Raw genomic sequence first — 23527 nt, forward strand, 5'->3', positions numbered from 1 at the left:
GACCAAAATAAATATTGTTGACGGAAAGCCCAATTTCTGTTCTTTAAAATAAAATAAAAACGTACTAAATCAGATTCATCCAGGTCTGATGGGCCAAAAGATCAGAAATGAAAACCAACAAACCACTGTCGTGACGTGACCTTGAATTATCTGAGGACTGTTGAATTGTTAGCCGACTCTAAATGAATCATGTTAGGATTTGGGGTGCCGAGGAAGCGGTTTTAAAGAGTTACCGTCTCCCGACTAACTCTAGACGGTAGAAATCTATTAAATTGATAACTTATTAACATCGTATCATCCTTGCAGCTGCAAAACCCCAGCCTTATGATTCAGTACTATACAAGTTGGTTTAATTGAATTACTAGCTAACTAAATAACACAGGCTCAACACACAGGTGACACAATGACAGCTTGTTACAAGGTTTCTCTTCACACCCCCCAACGTTCCGTAAGGGACACTTATCATTGCTACATTTTTGAACACACGAACCGGCACCAGCTTGGAGTAAAAGCATGAATGTATTTCTGTGGGATGCCGCCGTGGAAAGGTAGGTGGTTGGTCTTCTCTCTGATTGGCTACATGAGGTCACAATGTCGTTGGTTGTCCGTGGCTCCAATGACTAGTCTTGAACAGAACTACAGGATGGATTTTCCTTTCACTCGTTCTGGAAGATAGGCTAATCAACCCTGTCGCTGATTTCTCAGTGGGTGATGAGTAGGATGGTATGCATATGGTAGCAGAATGGTCCCACTTAAGTAAATTTTAGGTACTTGTGAGTTTAGTAAAGTTCCAAACGTCTAGCTTGCGCCTCACGGTTTTCTGGTTTAATGTTAATTTCTGTTACCATTCCTTTTATGCACTCGGAGATTAGCTATAGAAAATGAATGTCATATTGGTTTTTATTTTGTGATTTCTACTAGAAATGTGCTTACTCTACAGGTAGGACGTCTCTAGCCTTTACATTGTATATGAAATGTTTTTTCAAGACAAAGGTGATTTTTGTTGGGTAAAGCCTGTTGGCAAAAACATTCCTTTAGTTCATACTGGAGGGGGAGAAAGAACCCACTTCTGCTGTAAATTGATCTGATCCTCACAGGACATTCATGACACCACCACAAGACTTCGTACACAAGGCGGTAGGGGTTTGCAGCGTTTTCTTGTTACTAACTTAGTCCCTCTCTCTACCATGGCAGCTGTGAGAACCCCGAGGATCCATACCGTGTGGTCTTCCACCCGGTAGAAGCTGACGCCAGGGTCCACTTCCCCCCTCACGTCAAACGCTTTGAGGCCTATATGTTTTCCTTCGCTGAGGATGCGGTTGAGCCGAGTGGCCAGGTAACAAAGTTCTCCCAACAATCTTTATTGGTTAATTTTGTGTGAGTGGCAATCATCCCTTTAAAAAAAATATTTAAAAAAATCTGACACATCAAATCTTTGATTCCTAGGTCTTTGTCCATTGTGATGTGGTCATCTGTGATGCCAGTAGTCCCACTGGTGGCCCCTGCAGTGGACAATGTGTGAATCAGGACAACCCGAAAAGAGGTAGGTCTTGTTTTATGCTTTTCAGACCCTGGCAGACCATAACTGAACTAATAGGTTCGCTCTCTCTCAACAGGTCAACGACATGTCAAAGACTTCTTTGAGGAGCGTCATTTATATGTTTCTTCTGGATACATTCTTTGGGTGTAATGTCTTGTTCTAACATGTCAATTAAAGTGTTCTATATAAAACAATCCTAACCGTTGGAGCTACCTGATTTGCATTTAACACCATGTCGTAGGCTTGTCATCTGACATGTATCAATCAACCCTTTTGTAAGCATGGAACTCTGAACCATCCACCGGAGGGAGATAAGTGTTGCACACCAATTTCCCGTCTAGGACAAACAATGGGTGACGAAACAAAAGCTTTCCATTGTCCAGTAGGATGAACTGACTCAATGTTATAGCAGATGGTGGTTTGCCAAAGTGAAACAAGCAGGGCTGTGGTTGGATGCAGTGTTGGTAATTTTCAACTGAAATTACAACTTTCCTTGATACCTCTCACTAGCTTTGTTTCCCTCCAAATATGGCCATTTCTTCATGTCAATCTCTTATGGCTACTTGTTTGTGTAAGAAGTGTTGACGAGCTGAATGTTTTAAACTAGCGCACAGCTCAGACACCCATGCATTCCCCACAAGACATCTCTTCACAATCTCCAAGTCCGAACTACGAAGGTAGAGCCATGAATACGTTGCAATCTATTCCGCATCAGGATAAGATTTCAACACGCACTGTACGGAACAGTGGGGACAGAAGACACACTCCTTTAAAAGTTGCGAGCTTGCACCATGGGATGGCTTCATTGCTCCAGACCACCACAAGGGGGAGTTTGCGCAATCATTATCCATTTGGGTCCCAAGGCTTTGATGACCAAAGACTAATTTTGACACGAGCCACCCTTGCCTTGTGGCGCTCAACGAAGATTGCTGACAAAACAGATGGAAGATGTCTTAACGAGTCAAGCAAATGTACAATTTGAGAGGAATGTGATAATGTAGAGACGCAGCTATATATATTTCTGTTGTCAAAATGAAATTATGGAAATCTCTATATTTAGCAAGTTCAGACTAGCTAGTGTTAGGAGAATGAATTTGTCTTTCAGGGACTCCTGAGAACCAACAAACCAGGATGTTGTCTTGTGAAACAGTGGCTGTAAAGCATCTCAATGGCTAAAGCATTGACTGCACAATTGTAAGCTTGCCTTGCAATGCAGCTGAAGTAACATGGCTAGCTATTTACTTGCTTGAGTCGGATTAAAAATAACTATTGCCGCTCTGGGTATGGACCCTAAAACGTAGTTCTGAACTAATATTCATACCAATCATCCTCAAGTCTGAATGGCATTAATGAAGCCTAGAGTAGAATATACCTTTATTGTACCAAGGATGCAAGACCTATATACACATGTATTTTAGTTAATACCACGTATGAGATTCCCATCTTGTAGCCTGTACTCTTCCTTGGCAAATAAAGGTGTGGTTCAGGTATGACTGACGCTGTCAGTCATATCAAACGATGCGGTGTCTAAATGTATGTCTTACAATTATACACTTCAGTGTTGACTGCTCCTGGGATATCAATGATTACACATTGTAACTATACAATAGACTAAACATGATTGATTTGTAAATCATATATACAGGAAAAAAAACCTATGCATATCGAACTCAATTAATCTGAGGACACAGGATAGTATTTCAACCAGTGGAGAATGTGAAACGCTTTATTGAAAGAAGTGCATTTTATTGGTAATATAAGAGTTCAATCTTGGGCGGGCAGGTGGGTAGAGCGTCTGACATGTAACCAGAAGGTTGCAAGATCGAATCCCTGAGCCGAGAAGGTAAAAATCTGTCCTCCTGCCCCTGAACAAGGCAGTTCCTAGGCCATCATTATCTGACATGCCTAGTTAAAGGGTAACTACACCCCAAAATCGATACGTCTTTTTTCCCAGACCTAAAGTGGTTTCCTGCTAGGGTTTTAAACGTTGTCGTGGACAGAACATCCAATCATGTAATATTTCTATTAAAAAGGTGTACTTTTGAGAGCGAAAACCTATAGATGCAGGGACAAATGGGGAAATGTAAATAGAGAATAGGGGGATTTGTTTTTTTGGGGGCGGGATCAGGCAAAACATTGAAGGGATTTTACAGGGCCCTAACTGACTACAGACATTGACAGTCTCCTAGCCTAAAAACAAATGCTGAATGCACTGCCCAGATTTTGAGGGAAACTCACTGTCCATTATTTGAGGGAAGCACTAACAAACTGCATTTATTCCAATGAAAAGACAACATTAGGGTGATAAATAACAGGCAATTGCTCCACGCATGACACCCCTCTGCTGGAGTAAAACGCTTACAGCACCTGGTATTCCCAGGCGGTCTCTCATCCAAGTACTAACCAGGCCCGACCCTGCTTAGCTTCCGAGATCGGGCACATTTTAAATAAATGTTTTTTTATTATATAAAAAACACACAATTTATAACATTCAGACAACAATAAAAGATTAACAATTCACCCTTTAACAAAATCAGAAAAAGAAACAAACACTTATCCACTAAAACCAATTAATGAATTACAAGTTTTCCATTTTAATAGAATTTCAATTAAAGTACTCACCCACACAGTTTCCTCCACTGTATCTATATATTATCTTTCTCCAAAATACTCCTAAACTCCACACTCTCAATTTTCCCTTCATAATGACCTAAATTCCTTAATCTTATCGCATGGCTTAGTACAAAATTCACCAAATTTAAAATTACTTTTCCCATTTAAACCAAAAAGAAACAACCTCCACTCCAGTAAAAATCCCTTTTAAAAACTTGTGAATCTTTTAACCTACTACATTCAACAAAAGTGCATAAAATGTTCCACCCCCGTACCACAAATCACGTTCCCTATAAATTTGATGCAAACCACATTTTGTAAAAATCCTATTATGTTTCAATTTAAAATCATTGTCTTCACATTCTATAGATTTATTGTACATTTACATTCTTCCATATTGATTTCACATGTTTGCAAACACCCTAGACACCACTTTTTCCGAAGCAGTGACTTATCGCTTTTAAAATTATTTTTCTATAAACCATTATGTTTTAAACCTGATTTAAATCATGTTTCTCCCCATTACTTTCAGAATATAAAACTGGTAAACCCCTCGCTCTTTTGACCACCTTCATTTATTAAAATCACCCACTCCCCAGGAATACATCCTAATATTTTCTTGTACATATTCTCCACAGTAGTTTTACTCAGTGGGGCAAAAAAGTATTTAGTCAGCCACCAATTGTGCAAGTTCTCCCACTTAAAAAGATGAGAGGCCTGTAATTTTCATCATAGGTACACTTCAACTGTGACAGACACAATGAGGGAAAAAAAATCCAGAAAATCACGGATTTTTAAAGAATTTATTTGCAAATTATGGAAAATAAATGTTTCTCAATACTTTGTTATATACCCTTTGTTGGCAATGACAGAGGTCAAACGTTTTCTGTAAGTTTTCACACACTGTTGCTGGTATTTTGGCCCATTCCTCCATGCAGATCTCCTCTAGAGCAGTGATGTTTTGGGTCTGTTGCTGGGCAACACTGACTTTCAACTCCCTCCTAAGATTTTCTATGGGGTTGAGATCTGGAGACTGGCTAGGCCACTCCAGGACCTTAATGCTTCTTACGAAGCCACTCCTTCATTGCCCGGGCGGTGTGTTTGGGATCATTGTCATGCTGAAAGACCCAGCCACGTTTAATCTTCAATGCCCTTGCTGATGGAAGGAGGTTTTCACTCAATCTCACGATACACCATATAGGTATGGTGTTCTTTGGATGCAACTCAGCATTCTTTGTCCTCCAAACACGACGTGTTGAGTTTTTACCAAAAAGTTCTATTTTGGTTTCATCTGGGTCTGCCTCTGTCTTAGGGGTGATGTCTTCCATGTCCAGGTGGGAAGAAGCCAGGTCTGTGTTATGGGTGACAACAACAATCCTGATGAGCTCTACTACTACAAGGCACCTAGATGTCATCGGAACAGGCATCTGTCAGAGTGCTCTCTCATTGCTACTCACCTGCTTGGATGCCAGCTGGTAGTGTGGTGAAAACGGCCACCGAGAGGACAGGGGGGACTGGTAGGGTGGCTGCAGGGGGCTGGAAGCAGCTCTGCACCTCGTCCGCCACAAAGGCACAGACAGAGCTCATCTAAAAAGGGCTCTGGAGGTCATCGGTGGAGAAGGACTGACTGATTCTCCAGAGGATCGACCGCGCAGAGTCAAAAGCAGCAGCCCGGGAGAAAGGGATGTGAGGGGAAGGGTCCTTTAACATGCAGGAGAACTTCTCCACTACGGCCATCCCACTTATAAGGATTGGGTGCTCTGAATGGCCTTCCTCTGGCTGAAGCCACAGGGCCAGGAGGAGCCTGGGCACCCCCTCCACCACCACCTGAGATGGGCTGAGCAGGTTGCTACAGGGCTCATTGGACTGCTTGCCCAGAATACATCTCACAGATCTTTCCACGATGCTGTGGACCTTATGATCGCTGAAATCAACAAAAAGGAGAAGACAAAGCTAAACGATGTGCAATGTGCTCACATAGAACACTGTCTTAGTCTGTTTTTGCGTAGTTCCAGATGTGTAGATAAATGGATCAAGTCATATGCAGGGCAGTACATGGAACTGACATGTCAGCTGGCGAGGTGGGGTGCATGGAGCGGCGGAGCTTGCAGAAAGCCTCGTGCTCTATGTCCATCATTTTTAGGCAAGTGTTTACTTCCCAGGCCTGCAGTGTGAAACAGGATGTCCCATTAGTGTAATTTCACAACAGATCTATTCTGCTGTGCTAACTCGTTGTTGAAAGGCTGGTAAAGAAATCACACTCTTGTAGTATGTCTCTAACTCTCATTCTCTTACCAGCCGAGCGAGGTCGTTTCCTTCCTCCAGGGTTTCCTTCCACACCCTTCAAATATAACACAGAGCAATTCATCTTTCCTGGCTTCTGATTTTTCTGTTGATTATTATTATCACGCCACATCTCCTGGCGTGCTGCTGGTGGCAGGTAATGGCAGTGAAGGTGAGTGCTGACGTGGACTTTTTGCACTGAGACACCAGCCAGTTGCTCATGTACTCTGTGGTGACATGGGGTGGGACTCTGGAGCAGCAGCTAGTGGACCATGAGCTTATTCTGCAAGATGAGGTAAGGTGTGAGACCGTGCCACGAAATACCATATCATGTGCTTTCAGAAGGGCCTCTCTCAACATTTCACAACTGCTCATGCCTCACAATTTGCAAGTGATATTAAGAACTCTTATGACCACCTTCTCTAAACTGTCTTGAAGTACAACTCTCTTTCTGTTGTTTATGTTTTTGTGGGATGAATCTTACCTGTTTATTTTAATATGTTTCCTTCCAGCAGGCCTGCAGAGTCTGAAAATAAAGGCTGCTTCTACAGAATTCCTGTGAAGATAATGAAAATAATGATGCTTTGTTATGCACATTATGCACAGGCATTTACAGTATGCTAAAATGAATTTCTCCTAAGACTATCTTTGTGGGTCCATAAGTGAACTCCGGAATGCACCAAACCCTATCCATAGTAAGATGGGGAAGAAATGCAGCGCTATAGATATACGGGATGCTCTAGAGATAACAGGAATGACTTAAAGTCGCGAATGATCAATGACTGTGGAGTCGTCCAATATGCTGCACTTAGAATTGAGTTGTAGGCGATGTTTGGCGCAAAATAGAATGTTTACATTCTATTGCCATGGAGAAATGGAATGTGTAGAACCTGTATAAATGGATATGCTTCTGTCTTTATTTCGTGAAAGATTAAACTCTTTATTATGTCATAATGTGTATATGAGGACGTAGGAGCCCGTCCCGATTCATGACGCGATTATCCAGGTGCATGTTGCTTAGACCTACCTATCCAACCTTGGTTTACAAGTGAAATACATTGTTTATATATGCCTATACAAATCTATCGACCACATCCATTTAAAGCAATGATTGTCAATTGAAAATGTGGTTTTTGTTGTTATCCTGTTGTGCGCCTTTGAGTGTCAGTCCGCTTAAATCAATGACTGGAGTTTTTAATTAATAAAAACAAATGACTATTGAAAGTGCAAGTCAGTATCGTGCATAAATGTACTGGTCTCTGTGGTGATTTTAGAAGGCTGTGCCTATTTCTACTTTTAACCCGATACCCAGGTACTGTGCTGTAGTCAGGATGGCCGAGCGGTCTAAGGCGCTGCGTTAAGGTCGAAGTCTCCCGTGGAGGCGTGGGTTCGAATCCCACTTCTGACAGTTGTTTAGTGTCTCTCAGGAGTCATGCTGCTTAGCAGTAATAAGATGATGAAATAACAACTTCACACAGTGAAATAAAAATTCATAATAAACACTCTCAAATGCAAACCTTCTGGAGCTGAGCAAAGATCAAGGAAAATAAGAAAACAGCTGTACTTAATAACAAATGAATGAGTGGAACATTTCATGTTATTGCATTAAAATGAGTTACTGCATTATAATGAGTTACTGCATTATCTTTCAGTTGTAAAATTATCACTTTCTGTAGGCTATGCCTGGTGGCCCATTCACTTCTAACAAGCCTGTTTTCTTCTGCCAATGTTGTCGTGGCCGAGTGGTTGAGGTGATAGACTAGAAATCCATTAGGATCTTCCAGTGCAGGTTTCAATCCTGCCGACAACGAAAATGTTTTTTTTTGACCCCCCTGTGAACTGGAGCGTTCTTGGATCCACAAAAAAATGTGTTTTTGGAGAATGCGGGGATCGATCCCACTACCTCTTGCATGCTAAGCAAGCACTCTACGATTTGAGCTAATTCCTCAGCCGGTAGGATTGGCTGCAAGGAGCAACCAAGAGTGTACAGTCTTGTCAGGCTATGCTGTTGGTGGACTTGTTACTTTACGAGCCAGCACTTGCAGAGGCTCAGTGCATCTCAAAAACTGTGCTCCATAGGCAGTGGCTGGTTAGCTCAGTTGGTTAGAGCGTGGTGCTAATTACGCCAATGGTGTGGGTTTTGAACCCCTTACTGGTGATGATGAATCGATACAGGAGACAAGTTGATACACTGGACAAGGTGGATCAGGTATAGTAAAGACAGTTTATTTTATAGTGTAGAGATATCTGGCATAGCGTGCACGGACTCTCATTCGTCTAGTCCATAGGGAACCTTCAGAAAAGAGCCCCGATACATTGTGTATAGTCATTTTATTCATGGGTATGACATAGGTAGATTCTGGTAGATCTGGCCTCTGGTAGGTTGCTGGTAGTTGATTGGCAGTTCCCTCCAGACTGGTGTCGGCGTCCCATTGGCAGTTTGGAAGAGTTCTTTGTCTTTGGAGTCCATCCCCAGGAGAGGGAATGAGTGTGTGTATGTGTGTGCGTTCCTGTCTTGTCAAGTCTGTGTGTATGTGTGTGCGTTCTTGTCTTGGCAAGTCAAGGCTGTGTGTCCTCGCAATGGGTGGGTGTAATGTGTTGTGCGCTCTTATCTGGGTGTCCTCGGCAGTGAGTATGTGTGTGTGCTCTTGCAGTCACGGGATGTTGTAGCCGAACTGACGGCTATCACCTGTGGCTAGGATGTATCCTGTTTCGACAGTGTTGTGGATGATTTAAAAAAGTGTGTGTGTGTGTGTGTGTGAGAGAGATCCTGTATGAGGCCTAACATGTTTTACTGTGAAAATACGTTGTTATGTGTTGTCTCAGTTATACCAATGTAATAGCAGTAAGCTGGTCATTTGCATAGGAAATAGCACTTCATTACACTGGCCATGAGGTACATTTTGAGTGTCAAAATTGTAAGCCACATGCGTGTGCATTGTCAAGGGTGCCATAGAATTAAGTTAAGTGAATTGCCGAAGGAGCTCATTTGGGAGAGCGTTAGACTGAAGATCTAAAGGTCCCTGCTTTGATCCCGAGTTTCGGCATTTGTATTTGTTCTTTCTTAATGCTCTGGCTTCAAGGGAACTATCCACAGCTTTGTTTGTGGGCCTCAATGGTGTGTGCTACGCTGCTCCTCTGAAAGTAAGTAATGTCTTGCTTTTTCGTCTGACATTTTGACATCGGTGTTACAGGAAAGTTGCTTGTCATTGTTACATGACAGTAGGTTGTCGTAAGACAAGGCTGCATGAAGTGTGAACTGAAGCTTTCTTGGATCCACAAAAAAAAATGTTTTGGGGGAATGCGGGCATCCATCCCACTACCTATAGCATGCTAAGCATTTGAGCTAATTCCCCAGCCGTCTGGAATTTCCTCAAGAAGCAATCGAGAGGGTCCAGTCTTGTCAGGCTATGCTGTTGGTGGACTTGTTAGTTTACGCGCCAGCATTTGTAGAGGCTTGTTGATTCTCGACAGTTGAGCCCAATTGCTAGTGGCAGGGTAGCTCAGTTGGTTAGAGTCTGGTGCTAATAATTCCAAGGTCATGGGTTCGATCCCTGTACTGCCTATGAATTTACATTTTGAGTGTCAAAATTGTGACTCACATGCATGTGAATTTTCAAGGGTGCCAAAGAATTACATCTAGTAAATTGCCAAAATAGATCAGTTGTGAGTGTGTCAAACTGAAGATCTAAAGGTCCTTGGTTCAATCCTGGGTTTTGGCATTTGTATTTGTTGGCCACTTGGCTCAGTTTGTTAGAGTGTGGTGCTAATAACTCCAAGGTCATGGGTTCGATCCCCGTACTAGCTATGAAGTACATTTTGAGTCTCAAAATTGTGAGTTCCGTGCATGTGAATTGTCAAGGTTGACGACCATACCGGCCTGAGTACAGCCCTTTTTGGAAGTTTCAGGAAGTGAGTGAGCAGCAGGTGTTTGATTGTTTGGAGAGAGAAAATCGTTTTTGTTTTTTGTGGTTTATATACTTCTAGTTTGGAAGTTTGTGTGGGGAGTGTAGTTTATATTCTTTGTAAATATTTGCGTTTTTATGCCCCAACGGCGTGAGCCGTTTGGGGGATTCTACGTAAAATAACCGGACGAATTCAATGGCTTCGCCATCAAGAATAACGACAACAATGAGAATGGACAACGGAGAAAAAAGAGCGTCGAATGAAGAGTTGAGGAGAAGAAAATATGAGAAAGAACTGACGGTGAACGTGAAAGTTATTGGTGAAGAAAAAATAACAACGATGGAATTCCTGAGAGGAATAAAATAAGTATGTGGAACGGTTTCGGGATGTAGAACGAAAGACAGAAATAAGTACGAAATAACCATGTCGCATGGGTTGATGAATAGCTATATGAGAAACGAGACCAAGTTGAGACTCTGGACAAGGCGGATATGGTATAGTAAAGGCCGTTTATTCAAACGTAATGATATCTGGCAAAACGTGCTGCACGGTCCCTTTTCGTCTAGTTCTTATGGAGCCATCAGAAAAAGAGAGAGAGAAACATGATGGGCAGTCCATTTTATACATTGAAATGACATATGTAGATTCTGGTAGTCCTGGCTTCTGGTAGGTTGCTTGTAGGTGATTGACAGTCCCCTCCAGCCTGGTGTCCGTATCCCATTGGCTCTTGACAGAGTTCTTTGTCTTTGGAGCCCATCCCGAAGTGGGTCGTGTGTGTGTGTGTGTGTGTGTTTAGGAATTTCAGTGTTTACGTTATCTTGGTCAGCCCCCCCGTACGGGGTTGTATCCGTGCGGTTAGTATCTACAGAAGAACAGGGGGAGGGGAAGGTTTATGACACAGTGTGCAAGCTATTTTATCATGCTTAGGCCACAGGCAGACAACAGTCAGTGAATGCGTTATTACATGTGTTAATATGTTACTACAAATCCCCCTCTTCACATCTCCAAAGAGTCGTGAAAACTACTCATATGTGCGTGTTTCAAACTCCACCGAAGGATCCTCCTGTAGTAGGAGGGGAAACATCAGTGCATGGCCATTATTTGGTGCAATAGCAGAGGTAATAACTCGAGAAAGCAGAGAGCGGGCACATGGGATTTAACAACAGCCACAGAAGGTTAATAGAAGAGACCAGGACCTTATATTTACCAAATGCATCCATCCAGGAGTCCCACATGATAGTATCAACCCCAGAGTGGGATTTCATTTTACCATTAAGGGTACGCAGTCCTTCTAATGCCACAGTGAGGCTGCCATCAGAGGCTGTGTTATTGGGGATAAATGTGCAACATTGCTCCCCAAACATAAAACATATCCCACCCTTCTCAGCCAGCAACATGTCAACGGCAATGCGATTTTGAAAAGCCATAAGGGAGGTGGCAGCCAGTTGACCATGCACGGCCTCAAAGCCTTGTTGAGTCCAGTTACCTAATTTTTGGACATTGAAATGTATATAGTTAATGCGGTCAACATTTTTATTAACAGTGCACCACCAGCAGAAAGCTGATTCAAAACCTGCTGCGACCTGGTCCACCAGCTTGTACTCATCAGGGACCCCCCTAGGAACCCCTATGGCATCAATATACGTGGGATCCCCGACAGTCAGGGCTGCTGCCCGCTTGGTTCTGGTAGGCAGAAACTGTGGGTCCACAGCCTGTATCCGGGTCACCAAATCACCCACACCTATAGGGTAAACAGAGATAGGCAGCAGAAGTGTTACAAGCGCACAAGTACCCGTAGCATCACTGGGAATTCTGTCAAAAACCTGAGTTCCCCCACACCACCACCAGATGTCCGCCCTGACCACTGGCTTAAAACCACCAACTATTACGATAGTATTTGTACACCAACCCTCAGGGAGTAACCCTAACTGTAGTGTACCCCCTGTCAAGTTAATACAGGAGAATTCGGCCCTGGCAACATCAGAGGAAAATACTGGTGCCCTGACCGTAGCGGAGACAACAGGGTAAACTGCATCCCACAAGGAGCAATTACCAGTCGGATTGTCTTTGTCCATAAGGGGCATTAAACATCCGATCTCGACAGAGGCCGGGACAATGCGGAGCAATGGTCTAGCACCCATGCAAACTACGCAACTAGTGGGGGGTTGTATTGGCTGCTTGTTCGGTCAATAATAAGCAATTGTTAGACAAACCTGAGACACCTGTGGCAACCTGAATGTTCTCATCCGGGGTAGGGGTAGTAACCACTAAAACAGCAGAACCCCACCCACCCTTGCGTTAGGTAATGGGTATGACCCCATGGGAGTTTGGTATGGCTTCTTAAGATTGTAGCTTATCACAAATGCTGCACTCGTCACAGAATAAGTCTGTCATATCTTTCATGTGAGGGTGCCACCAGATGTGAGACACCTTCTGTAAAGTCCTTAGTTTGCCTTCGTGGGTGGCTATGTGCTTCTCGTAAAAGTTCTGGGTCCATCAGTGTGGACTGCTCCATGGGCATAGGCTGAGTCTGTATAGATTTTCACAGTCTTTCCTTTTCCTCTGATGAGGGCCTGCGTCAATCCGATGATTTCAGCTAATTGGGCAGGTGCTGGTTGAAGGATGATGGCTGATTCAAGGGTAATGTGTGAGCCGTCTGGGCCTGCTGCACCACTGCGCTCCCCCTCTTGTTTCTGAAAAAGGACAGAGACCGTGAACCCCTCCTTTTCAGAAACATCCAAATGGAAACTCTTGGAGTAGTCAGGGGAGGTGAGAGAGGCAGCCGTAGAGAGGTCAGTTCCTTCTCTCGTGGTGATGGTGGACATCTTCATTGCCAAGGGGGGTATTCTCCTGACATACCCTGGGACGGCGCCTGCTGTGGTGGGTAGGAGGCAAATGGCACTGGGTGGTTGTATGCAGGTTGTTCACTCTGAATTCTTGATTGCGGCTGTGGTTGTGGTTGAGGGGATGTCCTGTAGCCACCCCTCCCTCTAGGTGGACCGTAGAAGGGCCTTCCTCCCCTGGGTGGGTGCTTAGGTTGAGACAGTGGATATGGGCAATCCCTGGAGTAGTGACCGGGTGTCCCACAGTTGTAGCAAACTCCCCCTCTAGGCAGTCCTGGAATCCATTGTGGCTGGAATGCAACCTGTGGTCCCCCTCTTGGTGCCATTGACATTGGCGTTAAGTGCGCAGGGCCAGGAGCAGGTGCGGAGGTCTGCTGGACAGTTTGTTGCTGCATCATCTGGGTGACTGTTTTAGTGACTATATCAACAATGTCTGTAGATGCCTCGGCCACCATCTGTTTCTTTGGTTTGGTTTGTCTCCCCTCTGCGCGTCCTTCAGCTGCAACTTCAAGAGCTCAACCTGGAGCTTTTGCACCTGGGATTCAGCTCCCCCTTTATCCTTGTGATGTTGAGCAACGTGATGATGGATGTGTGTGTTGAACTGGGTCAGAGGGAGGGAGATGAGGCCCACTGTGCCCCTCAACTGTGCTTTCACTTCAGTAGGACATCCATTTACCACCATCTCTTTCCACATCGCTAGAGTGGTGTCGGTGTGATCGAATGGCTCCTCATGCACCGACCTCCATGTTGTCTTTGCTCTATCCAGGTAGGCAGCGGGTTGTTCACCAGGTTCCATGGTAAAGGAGGTAAGGGTGGCATGGTTCCTTTCCGTAGGATATGCTCTTCTCAACTCAGCCCATAACTGAGTTCGGAATCGTTCTAGACCTAGTGCAGCTGGGCCCGTGGCCAGATCTGCGTCTCTCATGAGAGCCATCATGGTGGTATGGTCTGTAGCCCTAGCCAACAGGGCCTTAATGTCTCCCAGGCAGAGGCGTAGGCCAGAGGTAAGTGTCTGTAGTTGGAGGAGCCATGCCGAGGCACCCCCATGTAGACTGGGCAACTGTTCCATTAAAGTGGTGAGGTCTGTCATTTTCCAGGGTTGGTACTCTTCGTATTCTCCATCAGGAGTGGGCCTTAACAGCATTTGGAGGCCTGTCCTCCTTGTCTCTCCATGTTGGGGATCCCAGTCTGCTCTGGATGAGACTCCCCTGCTTCTTAGTTCTGAGAGCCTTACGGACTGTCTGACAGGTTCGATCAGGTCCGTCACTGTTCCTACCATTACCCCTTCCACATGGAATGAGCCCCCTCTACGTTTACACATGCGAAGGGAGAAGAAAGACTAATAGACGGGCTAAAAATAAAGAGTTGTCAAGTCATGGCGAAAGAACTGGGGAACGATGAACTTGTGGTGTCCTTTTTGAACTTGCCGGCATATATTACGCATGATGAAATATATGAGAAATTACAAGGATGGAAAGTGAACGCGACAACACCAATCAAGAGGAGGATGTGGCCAGGAACGGACATTGTGGATGGGACGAGATTTTGTAAGGTGAAGTTTACGGACAGTGTGCAATCATTGCCTTACTCAACAAAGTTCAATACAGTCGAAAGATTTGAATATTTCTGAGTGATCTAAGTTAAGGTATGTAGGTAGACTATGTATTCAACCGGGACACATACTTAAAGAATGTCCAGAATTTATGTCATAAATGTGGTGAACAAGGGCATTATGCCAGGGAATGTTCGAACATCGGTGATATGTGTAGAAGGTGTGACAGACCTAAGGACAGATGTAAATGTAAGAAGGGGAGTGATGTCTTATTTCTGCAAACAATGGACCTCATTACTGAAGAATTGCTCTGGCCCCCCAATGGTGGAACAAACTCCCTCACGACGCCAGGACAGCGGAGTCAATCACCACCTTCCGGAGACACCTGAAACCCCACCTCTTTAAGGAATACCTAGGATAGGATAAAGTAATCCTTCTCACCCCCCCCCCCCCTTAAAAGATTTAGATGCACTATTGTAAAGTGGCTGTTCCACTGGATGTCATAAGGTGAATGCACCAATTTGTAAGTCGCTCTGGATAAGAGCGTCTGCTAAATGACTTAAATGTAAATGATGTAAATGTAGGAGATTTTAACGTGAAGTGTACTAGAATGGATGTCTCGAGATGTGATAGTTTCAGACATGATTCGTCTAGAAATGCTTTATGGGAATGAATGAAAAATGAGAATCTTGTAGATATATGGAGGGCTGAAAATTTAACTAGAAGAGTGTTTTCGAGAAGGCAGGTGGTGTTAACTGAACTAAAACAAAGCAGAATTGATTTATGTTTAGTAAAAGAAGATGTGATACAGCAGGTTCAGAAGATGTCATATAATTTTACGGCATACAGTGATCATGCAGTAATGTCATTTCAGATAGGTTTTGCTGTGGAGATGAGAGGGGGAGGTGTCTGGTGTTTAAATGCCAGTCTGTTAAAGGAGGAAAGTTATATAAAGGAAATTGTTGAATGTATTGAAGGTGAAATGTCTAATGTACTGTTAAAAAAGAATGTGTGTTTATGGTGGGAGGAAGTGAAAGTTCAAGTAAAAAACAGGAGTATTAGGTACTCTAAAAATCGTAACCGTGTAGATAAGGTAAAAGAAAAAATGCTTAGAAATAGGATGTTACATGAACTTGAAAAGGCCGATGCTGATCCAGACTATGATGTTGTGAACTATTTGAAAATCCATGCAGAGCTAGGGTTTTATGAAAAAAAATGTATGTTTAGGTGCTATTGTTAGGAGTAAGGCACAGTACGCCTTGGAGGGAGAGAAATGTACTTCCTTTTTTCTGTGGAGTTATATTTTAGAATTGGAAAATGAAAAAGGTGTAAAGGTAAATGATTTTGTTGACATCGTAGATTCAGTTGAATCCTTTTACAGAAATCTTTATAAAAAAGAATGATGTGGACAAAGTGTGTGTTGCAAAAGTGTTGGAGAAAATCAGTGCCAAAGTATCTCAGGCAGATAGAAGGATGTGTGATGAAGAGATTTCAATTATAGAAATCAAGGAAGCAATTGAGAACACTCAAGGAAATAAAAGTCCAGGTTTGGATGGTTTAATTAACAAATGAATTCTATAAAGCTTTTGTGGATACTTTGGCACCCATTTTATTGAAGGTTTTTCAGTATATGGAAGAGAATAAGGAAATCCCTGAGTCTATGTCAATTGGTATGTTAATTAACCATCTTATTTAAAAATAGAGGAAGTAGGTTAAAGTTAGAAAATTATAGGCCTATTAGTCTTCTAAATTCATATTATAAAATACTGACTATCGTTTTAGCTAATAGGATGAAAAAGGTGATTGGAAGTATTATTACATCAATACAAGCCTACGGAGAGGTTGTGAATGAGGGGAGCCAGGATCTTTTTGTGGAGGCTGATGTATCACCGAGAGCAGAAGAAGATGATGGAGGAGATGACGTGGTGGAGAGACAGAGAACGCCAGAAGGGAGAAGGTGGAACAGAAGACGAATGAAATAGGAATGTCAAAAAGTTCCGTTACAGTCCGTAGAAACATGTCAAACGATGTATAGAATCAATCTTTAGGATGTTGTTAAAATAATGTTCCAACCGGAGAATTCCTTTGTCTGTAGAATTGCGATGGAACAGAGCTCGCTCTCATGTGAACGAGCGTCACGAGCTCAAGGCATTCTGCCAGACCTCTGACTCATTCCCCTCTCATTCACCCTCACCTCACAGTAGAAGCATGAAACAAGGTTCTAAAGACTGTTGACATCTAGTGGAAGCCTGTTGACATCTAGGAAGTGCAACATGACCAATATCCCACTGTGTCTTTGATAGAGGAAATTATAGTTGAAATGATTAATTATGTATACATTATTGATTAGAACCATTTATACTAATACTATTATGTTATGGTATGAAAAGTATGAGTTCTTGGTTGAGCTGTTACTGAAAATGTAAGCAGAACGAATTAATTGTCTGTGCCTCTTGGAAAGGTTAAGGGGGAGAAAAAATATAGCTTTTCAGACAAAATAAGAATGTTTGGGTTATGTTCCAGATAAGAATGTTTGGATTATGTTCCATTAGTGGGAGAAAAGTATATCTTTTAGACAGATTGGAATGTCTGGTTTATAAGGGGAGTAGAAAGCATCTCCGGACCTAAAAAAACGGGGCTATCGTGGGAAACTGATGATGTCATTTTCAGTTTATAACCTGTGGAAATGTGTGTAAGCATTTAGTACTCTCTGGAATTAAACGCTCTTACCTGGCTTTTAAGACTGGTCTCGATCTACTTCATGCATAATTAATTAACTTACACCTCATTAATGAATTAGAAACGAGTGCGAATTGGTTTTGGCAATAAATCATACAGGAATTTAGAATTCCTCTATCAGTCTTGAATAGGGAATGAGTTGAAAAACGACCAACCTCAGATTTCCCACTTCCTGGTTGGATTTCTTTCTCAGGTTTTTGCCTGCCATATGTGTTCTGTTATACTCACAGACATCACTCAAACGGTTTCAGAACCTTCAGAGTGTTTTCTATCCAAATATACTAATAATATGCATATCTTAGCTTCTGGGACTGAGTAGCAGGCAGTTTACTCTGGGCACCTCTGGACAAGAAGATAATAAGCCATAAGAAGATAAAAGACTCATCTATGTATCTGTGCCAATATAGTGTCTGTGACAGCATGGGCAGCACCATTGAGGCTATCTTCACATTAAAGTAGTAACATTTCTTCTTCACAATTGTCTGAGCCCTTCTGATGACCCGATTGGACATGACTTCAACAGGGTCACCAGTAGGGCTCAGCCAATGAAGTTGGTAGTCCCACCCAGTTGACTACATTCAAATTGTGAAAGTGCATGCAAATGCAGCATTTTGGCCATTAGAGGCCAATATCTTTCTCTCTGTCTGGGCTACAATTGTAGACGGTTGGGTAATTATGCTTTTCACCTGTGAAAGGCTGTTGTGCTGCTAATGAGGGAGTTCTATTAACCTGAGCCGAGGTGCACCGGTCCATGGCCCCTGACATGAATGGATAAAAGCAGTGAGGGCGGAGCACCCTTCTAAAATTGAGCAGTAGCCTTACATTTAGGTTTTTGTCCTAACACTACACAGCTGATTCATATTAACAAAGCTGGGTGATTATTTGAATCAGCTTTGTAGGGCTAGGGGAATAAAAAGAAAATGTGCAGCCCTTTGGGGTTCAGGTGACTGAGTGTGGGAAGCCTTTGTCATAGGGTAAAAGTTGCATACCCCTGGGCTGTAGGCTGCACACTTTGGGTCAAATATCAGGTTCTGTAGCTGTGTATTATATCAGAACAAATCTGTTCTACAATGATTATTTTCCTTAGCTCAGGGTAAGTAGTAGCAAGCCTAGGGGAGTCTTATGCAACGCAAACATTTGAGTTGTGTTCTTCCTCCTTTTAATCATAATAATTTGTCAAATGCCTTACAGGTTGTTTTGCCTATTGATTGCAGCTGTGGGCATACAAGCACAACAGACACCTATAAGTATGCATTTTGCACCTTGCAAATTTAAGCACTAAGCGTTTGGCAATATTTTTTTAACTAACCTTTCCTATTCCAGATGACCTCAACGCTGAATGCCTTGGTAACGTTATTCGTTTGAGTGTCGCTCCTCTTTTTGAAGAGGTTGACGCTGTCTTCAGTGAGTTTGCCTCTTATGATTCTCTTTCTCTCCTTTCATAATTCATGGCTTGATATTGCTTGTCAACTATTGTGTTCACACCATCTCCATCCCTTCCAGATGACACACAAATCATAAACCTGACGCCTGGCCTTGCTACTCAGTGTGGATTCAGCTTTAAATTTGACCCCATGGGGAATGCCATGTTTTTTGCTTCTCTTCAAAACTGCTTTTCCCAAAACATGGTAACCTTAAGAACTGTAGTGTTTGCTTGTACTTCAAATGGACAGTTTGCCTTTCAGTGTCACTGCATTTGCAACTCATACTGTAGTAATGTCATTTTATATACCTTTGAGACCAGGCTCTTTTAACAGATGAGCCCTGTATACACAAAGATACAAGTCAATATTTGCATCACTAGATGGAAAAATGACAACTGAACCCATTCTTCAGTAAAAAGGTCCTCAATAAGCCTGAGGTGCTAATACATACAATTTAGCGCATGGAGGTTATTATAAGTCCGGTTCCAGAAACATTGAAGCAGTTTTACTTAACTCTGTGGATATCAAAAGGATCTCCATTGTTAGCCACCCCTGGGTCTGGTATCTCTTACCTCTAAGATGACGTAAGGTACAGCAGAAGTTTATGGAGGGCTTTCAGAGGGCCAGCCAACTTTCTGATACAGACTGCAGTGATGTGAACTATTGAGCTCTACTCCGCGAGTGTGGCTTCAATACAGTGGCAGCTGCATTTATATAGTCTATTTTGCCACAGTCTATAACATGCATGAATGTCACCTGAATTTATTTTTTTGCTATATGATGGCTTTTTTCCCTTCCCCCTTCATTTTAGGATGATAAGATGTTCAGCTTGGTCATGCAGTTCAGGCTGCCAGGAAACCACATGACTGGAGACCCTGTGTATAGAGTGGGCAAAACCTGTAGCTACACCCCCTGGACCTCCCGAGAGATTCTGTGCGACCGCAACTACATGGAGGCAAGTGAGCAGAGCATGCCCCAATGGACATGTTTACAGTCGCGCTTGTCGTACTGCCTGTATAAATGATCTGTCTAGAGCTACAACTGTCCAGTGTTTCGTTTCTTCTGCGACACAACGTAGAGGCCTTGACTCTATCAATTCCACTCGCCTCTTCAAAATGCACATAGAACTTTAAAGGTGAGGAATTTTGGCCTATTCTCAATGCATTTAAGGAGGCGAGTGGACAGATTGAGAACTGGCCCTTGATTTCCTATTGTATGGGAGGGAGAAAATGCATAGGGAATAATGGCCTTTCTTCTCTAGGTGTCTGTCAGAAGGACTCTTCCAGACATCCAAACCATCCCCGAACAGCCCACTGGGGGCCCGAAAGCAAGGAGCGGCAACTTCCGGAGGGGAGCTGAGGTAGCCATATTTCAATTTCTGTAATTTCACTACAAAATGACAGGATGGCGCTAAATGATGTGCGTTTGTTGACAATTTTGTTTAATTCATGTTTCCATTTCCTGAGACAGGCTGTTGCTTCAGGATACAAAATGACAGCAGTCGTCTTTAGTCCTAGCAAGAATGTCATGAATGTGGATGAGGTCCAAAGAAAGGGCTATGCAATAGCCAACACTCCCACACGGCTGGTGTTAAGAAGCCCTCATAATGCAGAGGAGACATACCTCCAGAATGTAAGCTGACCTCCATGAACTGGGTCATGTTCAGTAGAGCAAACATTTGGAAACAGTGGCCCTACCTGAGCTCTGCAACATATTGTTAATACGGTGTGTCCTACTGAACACGGCCCTGGTGTGGTTGCCCCCTGAACAGGTAGCTGGGGTTCCGATGCGGGTGCTCTCAACCTCAACCTTCTTTGAGCAGAAGTGGCTGGTTACTCGAGTAGATGCCACGGCTGTTTGTCCAACACCAGGTTGAGTGTGAAATAATTGAAGATCCTATAAGCCCAGTTCTTAGTTGGCTCCAGACAAGACATTCATGTAGTGTTCAGTTGGGAAAATGTTTTGGGGTGGACTTTTTTCAAATAATGGCACAGTTTTGGCTTCTTGTTTCACTGCAGAGGCAGTGGCCTTTACTCCAGAAGTGATCACCTGGTACATGCCCAAGCACATAGACCCACTTTTCTCCTCTGATGCCTTCACCATGTTGGAGGTGTACATGGGAATTGACGCTAAGAGGCTGGACACTGAGGAAATGGCTGCCAGAAACTACTCGGTTTTAGTCACAGAGGCTCATATTATTGTTGAAATTCCGGTGGGGGCGGTTGGCGGCTACTTCAAGGTCAGCATTGGATGAGTAAAATGTTCCTGTTTAATTTCTAAGTCTTATTTGTAGAGCCCTTGTCAGAGCAGTTGTCAGTGCTTTGCACTAACCCTTTTAACTCCTAGAAACGCTGTCTTGTGTAAAACGTTTCTTATTGAGCAATTGTTTGCTTAACCAGGCTAATATACAGTGGATTGCAAAATTGTGTGAATTTTGCATAAAATTACACTTAAACATACTCTACCTCTTGTCTTTGCAGTTTGTCCTTTAGCCGCTTGAAATTTCAGACCAAATATCCACACTAAAGTATTGTTTACCTGACTTTTTAGGGAGCCGGTTACTTTGCCACTGTCAACTGAATGCAAGCAACATTCGGCTGCTGTTTACATATTGCGCAAGTGTTTACTTTGTGTCAGTTGCTTTGAAAATGCACACCACCAGAAATGCAAGTTGACAACCATACACCTACCAGCTTTCTAAAGTCTGGTAACCAATACTTTCCTTTGGATATTTTGTCTTAAATTACGAGCGGCAAAAAGACAAGTGGTCGAATAATTGTATTTAACATTCTGGCTTATAAGGAACATTTACCTGTTTTTGCACTCAAATTGTGTATTACAGCCTGACTGCATCACTCGTCTCCCTTACAGAGCCATATTCAGGATGACCAGTACTTTGTCACTTACACCATTGAGCCCATGCTTGAGTTGCTGTGGATCGAAGAGGTCGCACACGAGAACACCAGCTATAAAGTCCTCTTCCCTATCACAACACCTCCGATGGCCAGGCCTCCACAAGTTCGCAACTGTGAGTCTGGTTTAGTTAAATAGTGCCTATGGTAATTTGGGATGCCTGGGTTGTTCATTAGGCACAAAACAGAAGAAAATGTACTGAAACGGGGAGGCAATACCTGGACTTAACCAATAAGAAATGTCAATTTTCAACTTCCATCGTACTGCATTTCAAAATGTTTTCCTTTGTTTGCCAATGAACAGACACGCCCTTAGACACAGTTCCTGAGCAGGCAGTGTTTGTGCTTGAGTTGGGGACCTTCAACCTTGATGTGGAGCTGCTGAACATCACCTTTCCCACCATGGTGCTAACTGTTGCAGAGTGCAACGCCAGGGGCTTCAATGTTCAAGAGCAGAGATCCCCGGACAAGACCTTGAAGACCTTCAGGATGGAGGTGCCCTTCTCAGACCCGGTGGTCTTTAAGGAGGTGTGTTTCTGTTAAATGCAAAGCCACACGCAGTGATTTGTACATGCCCTAATAAGTGGGCCACCAACAAAATATAAATAATGGCACAAATGTACTTTGTATCCCTCATTTACTCAAGTGTTTCCATTGTTTTGGCAGTTGTATGCATTTGATTTAGAGGAATGAGGGCAACATTACTTTAAGTATGTAGTTTGTTTTAATAGCATGTACTTAGTTGTCACTTGATGTTGAATAGAGTTCTGTTACAACAATAATGCTGACCAATGCTTTTAACTTTACTACAGAGAAGGGCTGAACAAGGTGTCACAACCTTCACTCTTCAGCTGATCTACGGCCTGGTCATCTTTCCAGAGTACGCTCCTTTCTCTCACTCTGCCGTTGTGGACGCTGTACTGCTGGACATTGGTATGTCTCTGGACTACGGCAAACTACTGTTGAATGGTTTTCTCTCGTTTAATGATTGCCTTGAAAGGAAATTGGCAGTGAAAGCCCAACTAGCCATACTGTAGAGTTTTCCTATGCGGTCTCTCTACAAAGAATGTTAAGCTTTAGAGTATTTGGAGCCAGTTGTCCTGTTCATGTTTATTCAGTCCCACCGTAGCAAAACATTTTGCAATTTAAACAAGGGTTTCTTCTTGGACAAGTTCAAGTAGTACCTGCCTGTTTTTTTGTGCTTAATTAATGAACACAACCCTGTTTGTCCTTGTAGTGCCACCCTCAGTCACTGGCAACTGTGATCAGGAGAACTTCCACATCACTGTGGACTACAGGAACCAAGAGCCCTTTTTTGTGGTCTTGGTTGGCAAGCGGCTGCTTAACCATGAGTTTGCTCAACAGTATTTAACAGAGGGCGATACAGACTTCACCATCACGTTGCCCTTCTCTTCGCCGGACGCAGTGTTTGAGGTACGACGCTCTCACACATGTTAACCTAAATTGCTGCAGCTAGCCTTGCTGTCCTTACCCTGTATACAATATTGGACTAATGAACTCTCCCATTGGTTCCCAGTCGGTTCACTCGTCCTCTGTCAGGAGCAGACTGGATGTGGCTCTGTTGAATCCTTACAACAACATGACCATCAAATACTTTTCCCTGGCTTGCAGCTTCCTCAAAACGCTGACTGGTTGGTTCTCAAACAATTACTTACGATAGATTGTCGTTTAACATGGTTACCAAACCTGGGTTC

General features: G+C 43.2%; 1 protein-coding gene and 1 non-coding gene across 5 annotated transcripts in view; both read left to right on the forward strand.

Annotated features, from left to right (window-relative positions):
* Positions 1 to 23527, forward strand: part of LOC115127648 (uncharacterized) — a 41419-nt gene that overhangs the window by 9407 nt on the left and 8485 nt on the right. For 2 of the 4 annotated variants that reach the window (XM_065020578.1, XM_065020579.1), the window contains exons 19-21: positions 1195 to 1336; positions 1447 to 1543; positions 1617 to 1734. In XM_065020578.1, the coding sequence (XP_064876650.1) occupies positions 1195 to 1336; positions 1447 to 1543; positions 1617 to 1690 (313 nt within the window). In that variant the 3' untranslated portion in view covers positions 1691 to 1734. Of the gene's footprint in view, positions 1 to 1194; positions 1337 to 1446; positions 1544 to 1616; positions 1735 to 18404; positions 18570 to 18667; positions 18724 to 18799; positions 18881 to 18979; positions 19105 to 19711; positions 19856 to 20161; positions 20261 to 20370; positions 20533 to 20671; positions 20772 to 20918; positions 21140 to 21771; positions 21929 to 22116; positions 22341 to 22624; positions 22746 to 23049; positions 23247 to 23349; positions 23465 to 23527 lie in introns of those variants that run through there. The other 2 variants (XM_065020580.1, XM_065020581.1) reach the window with 2 other exon arrangements.
* trnal-aag (transfer RNA leucine (anticodon AAG)) lies at positions 7762 to 7844 on the forward strand. Its single transcript has one exon. It is a non-coding gene; the product is annotated as a tRNA-Leu (tRNA).

The sequence above is a fragment of the Oncorhynchus nerka genome, linkage group LG7, assembly GCF_034236695.1.
Source record: "Oncorhynchus nerka isolate Pitt River linkage group LG7, Oner_Uvic_2.0, whole genome shotgun sequence".
Taxonomy (NCBI): Eukaryota; Metazoa; Chordata; class Actinopteri; order Salmoniformes; family Salmonidae; genus Oncorhynchus; species Oncorhynchus nerka.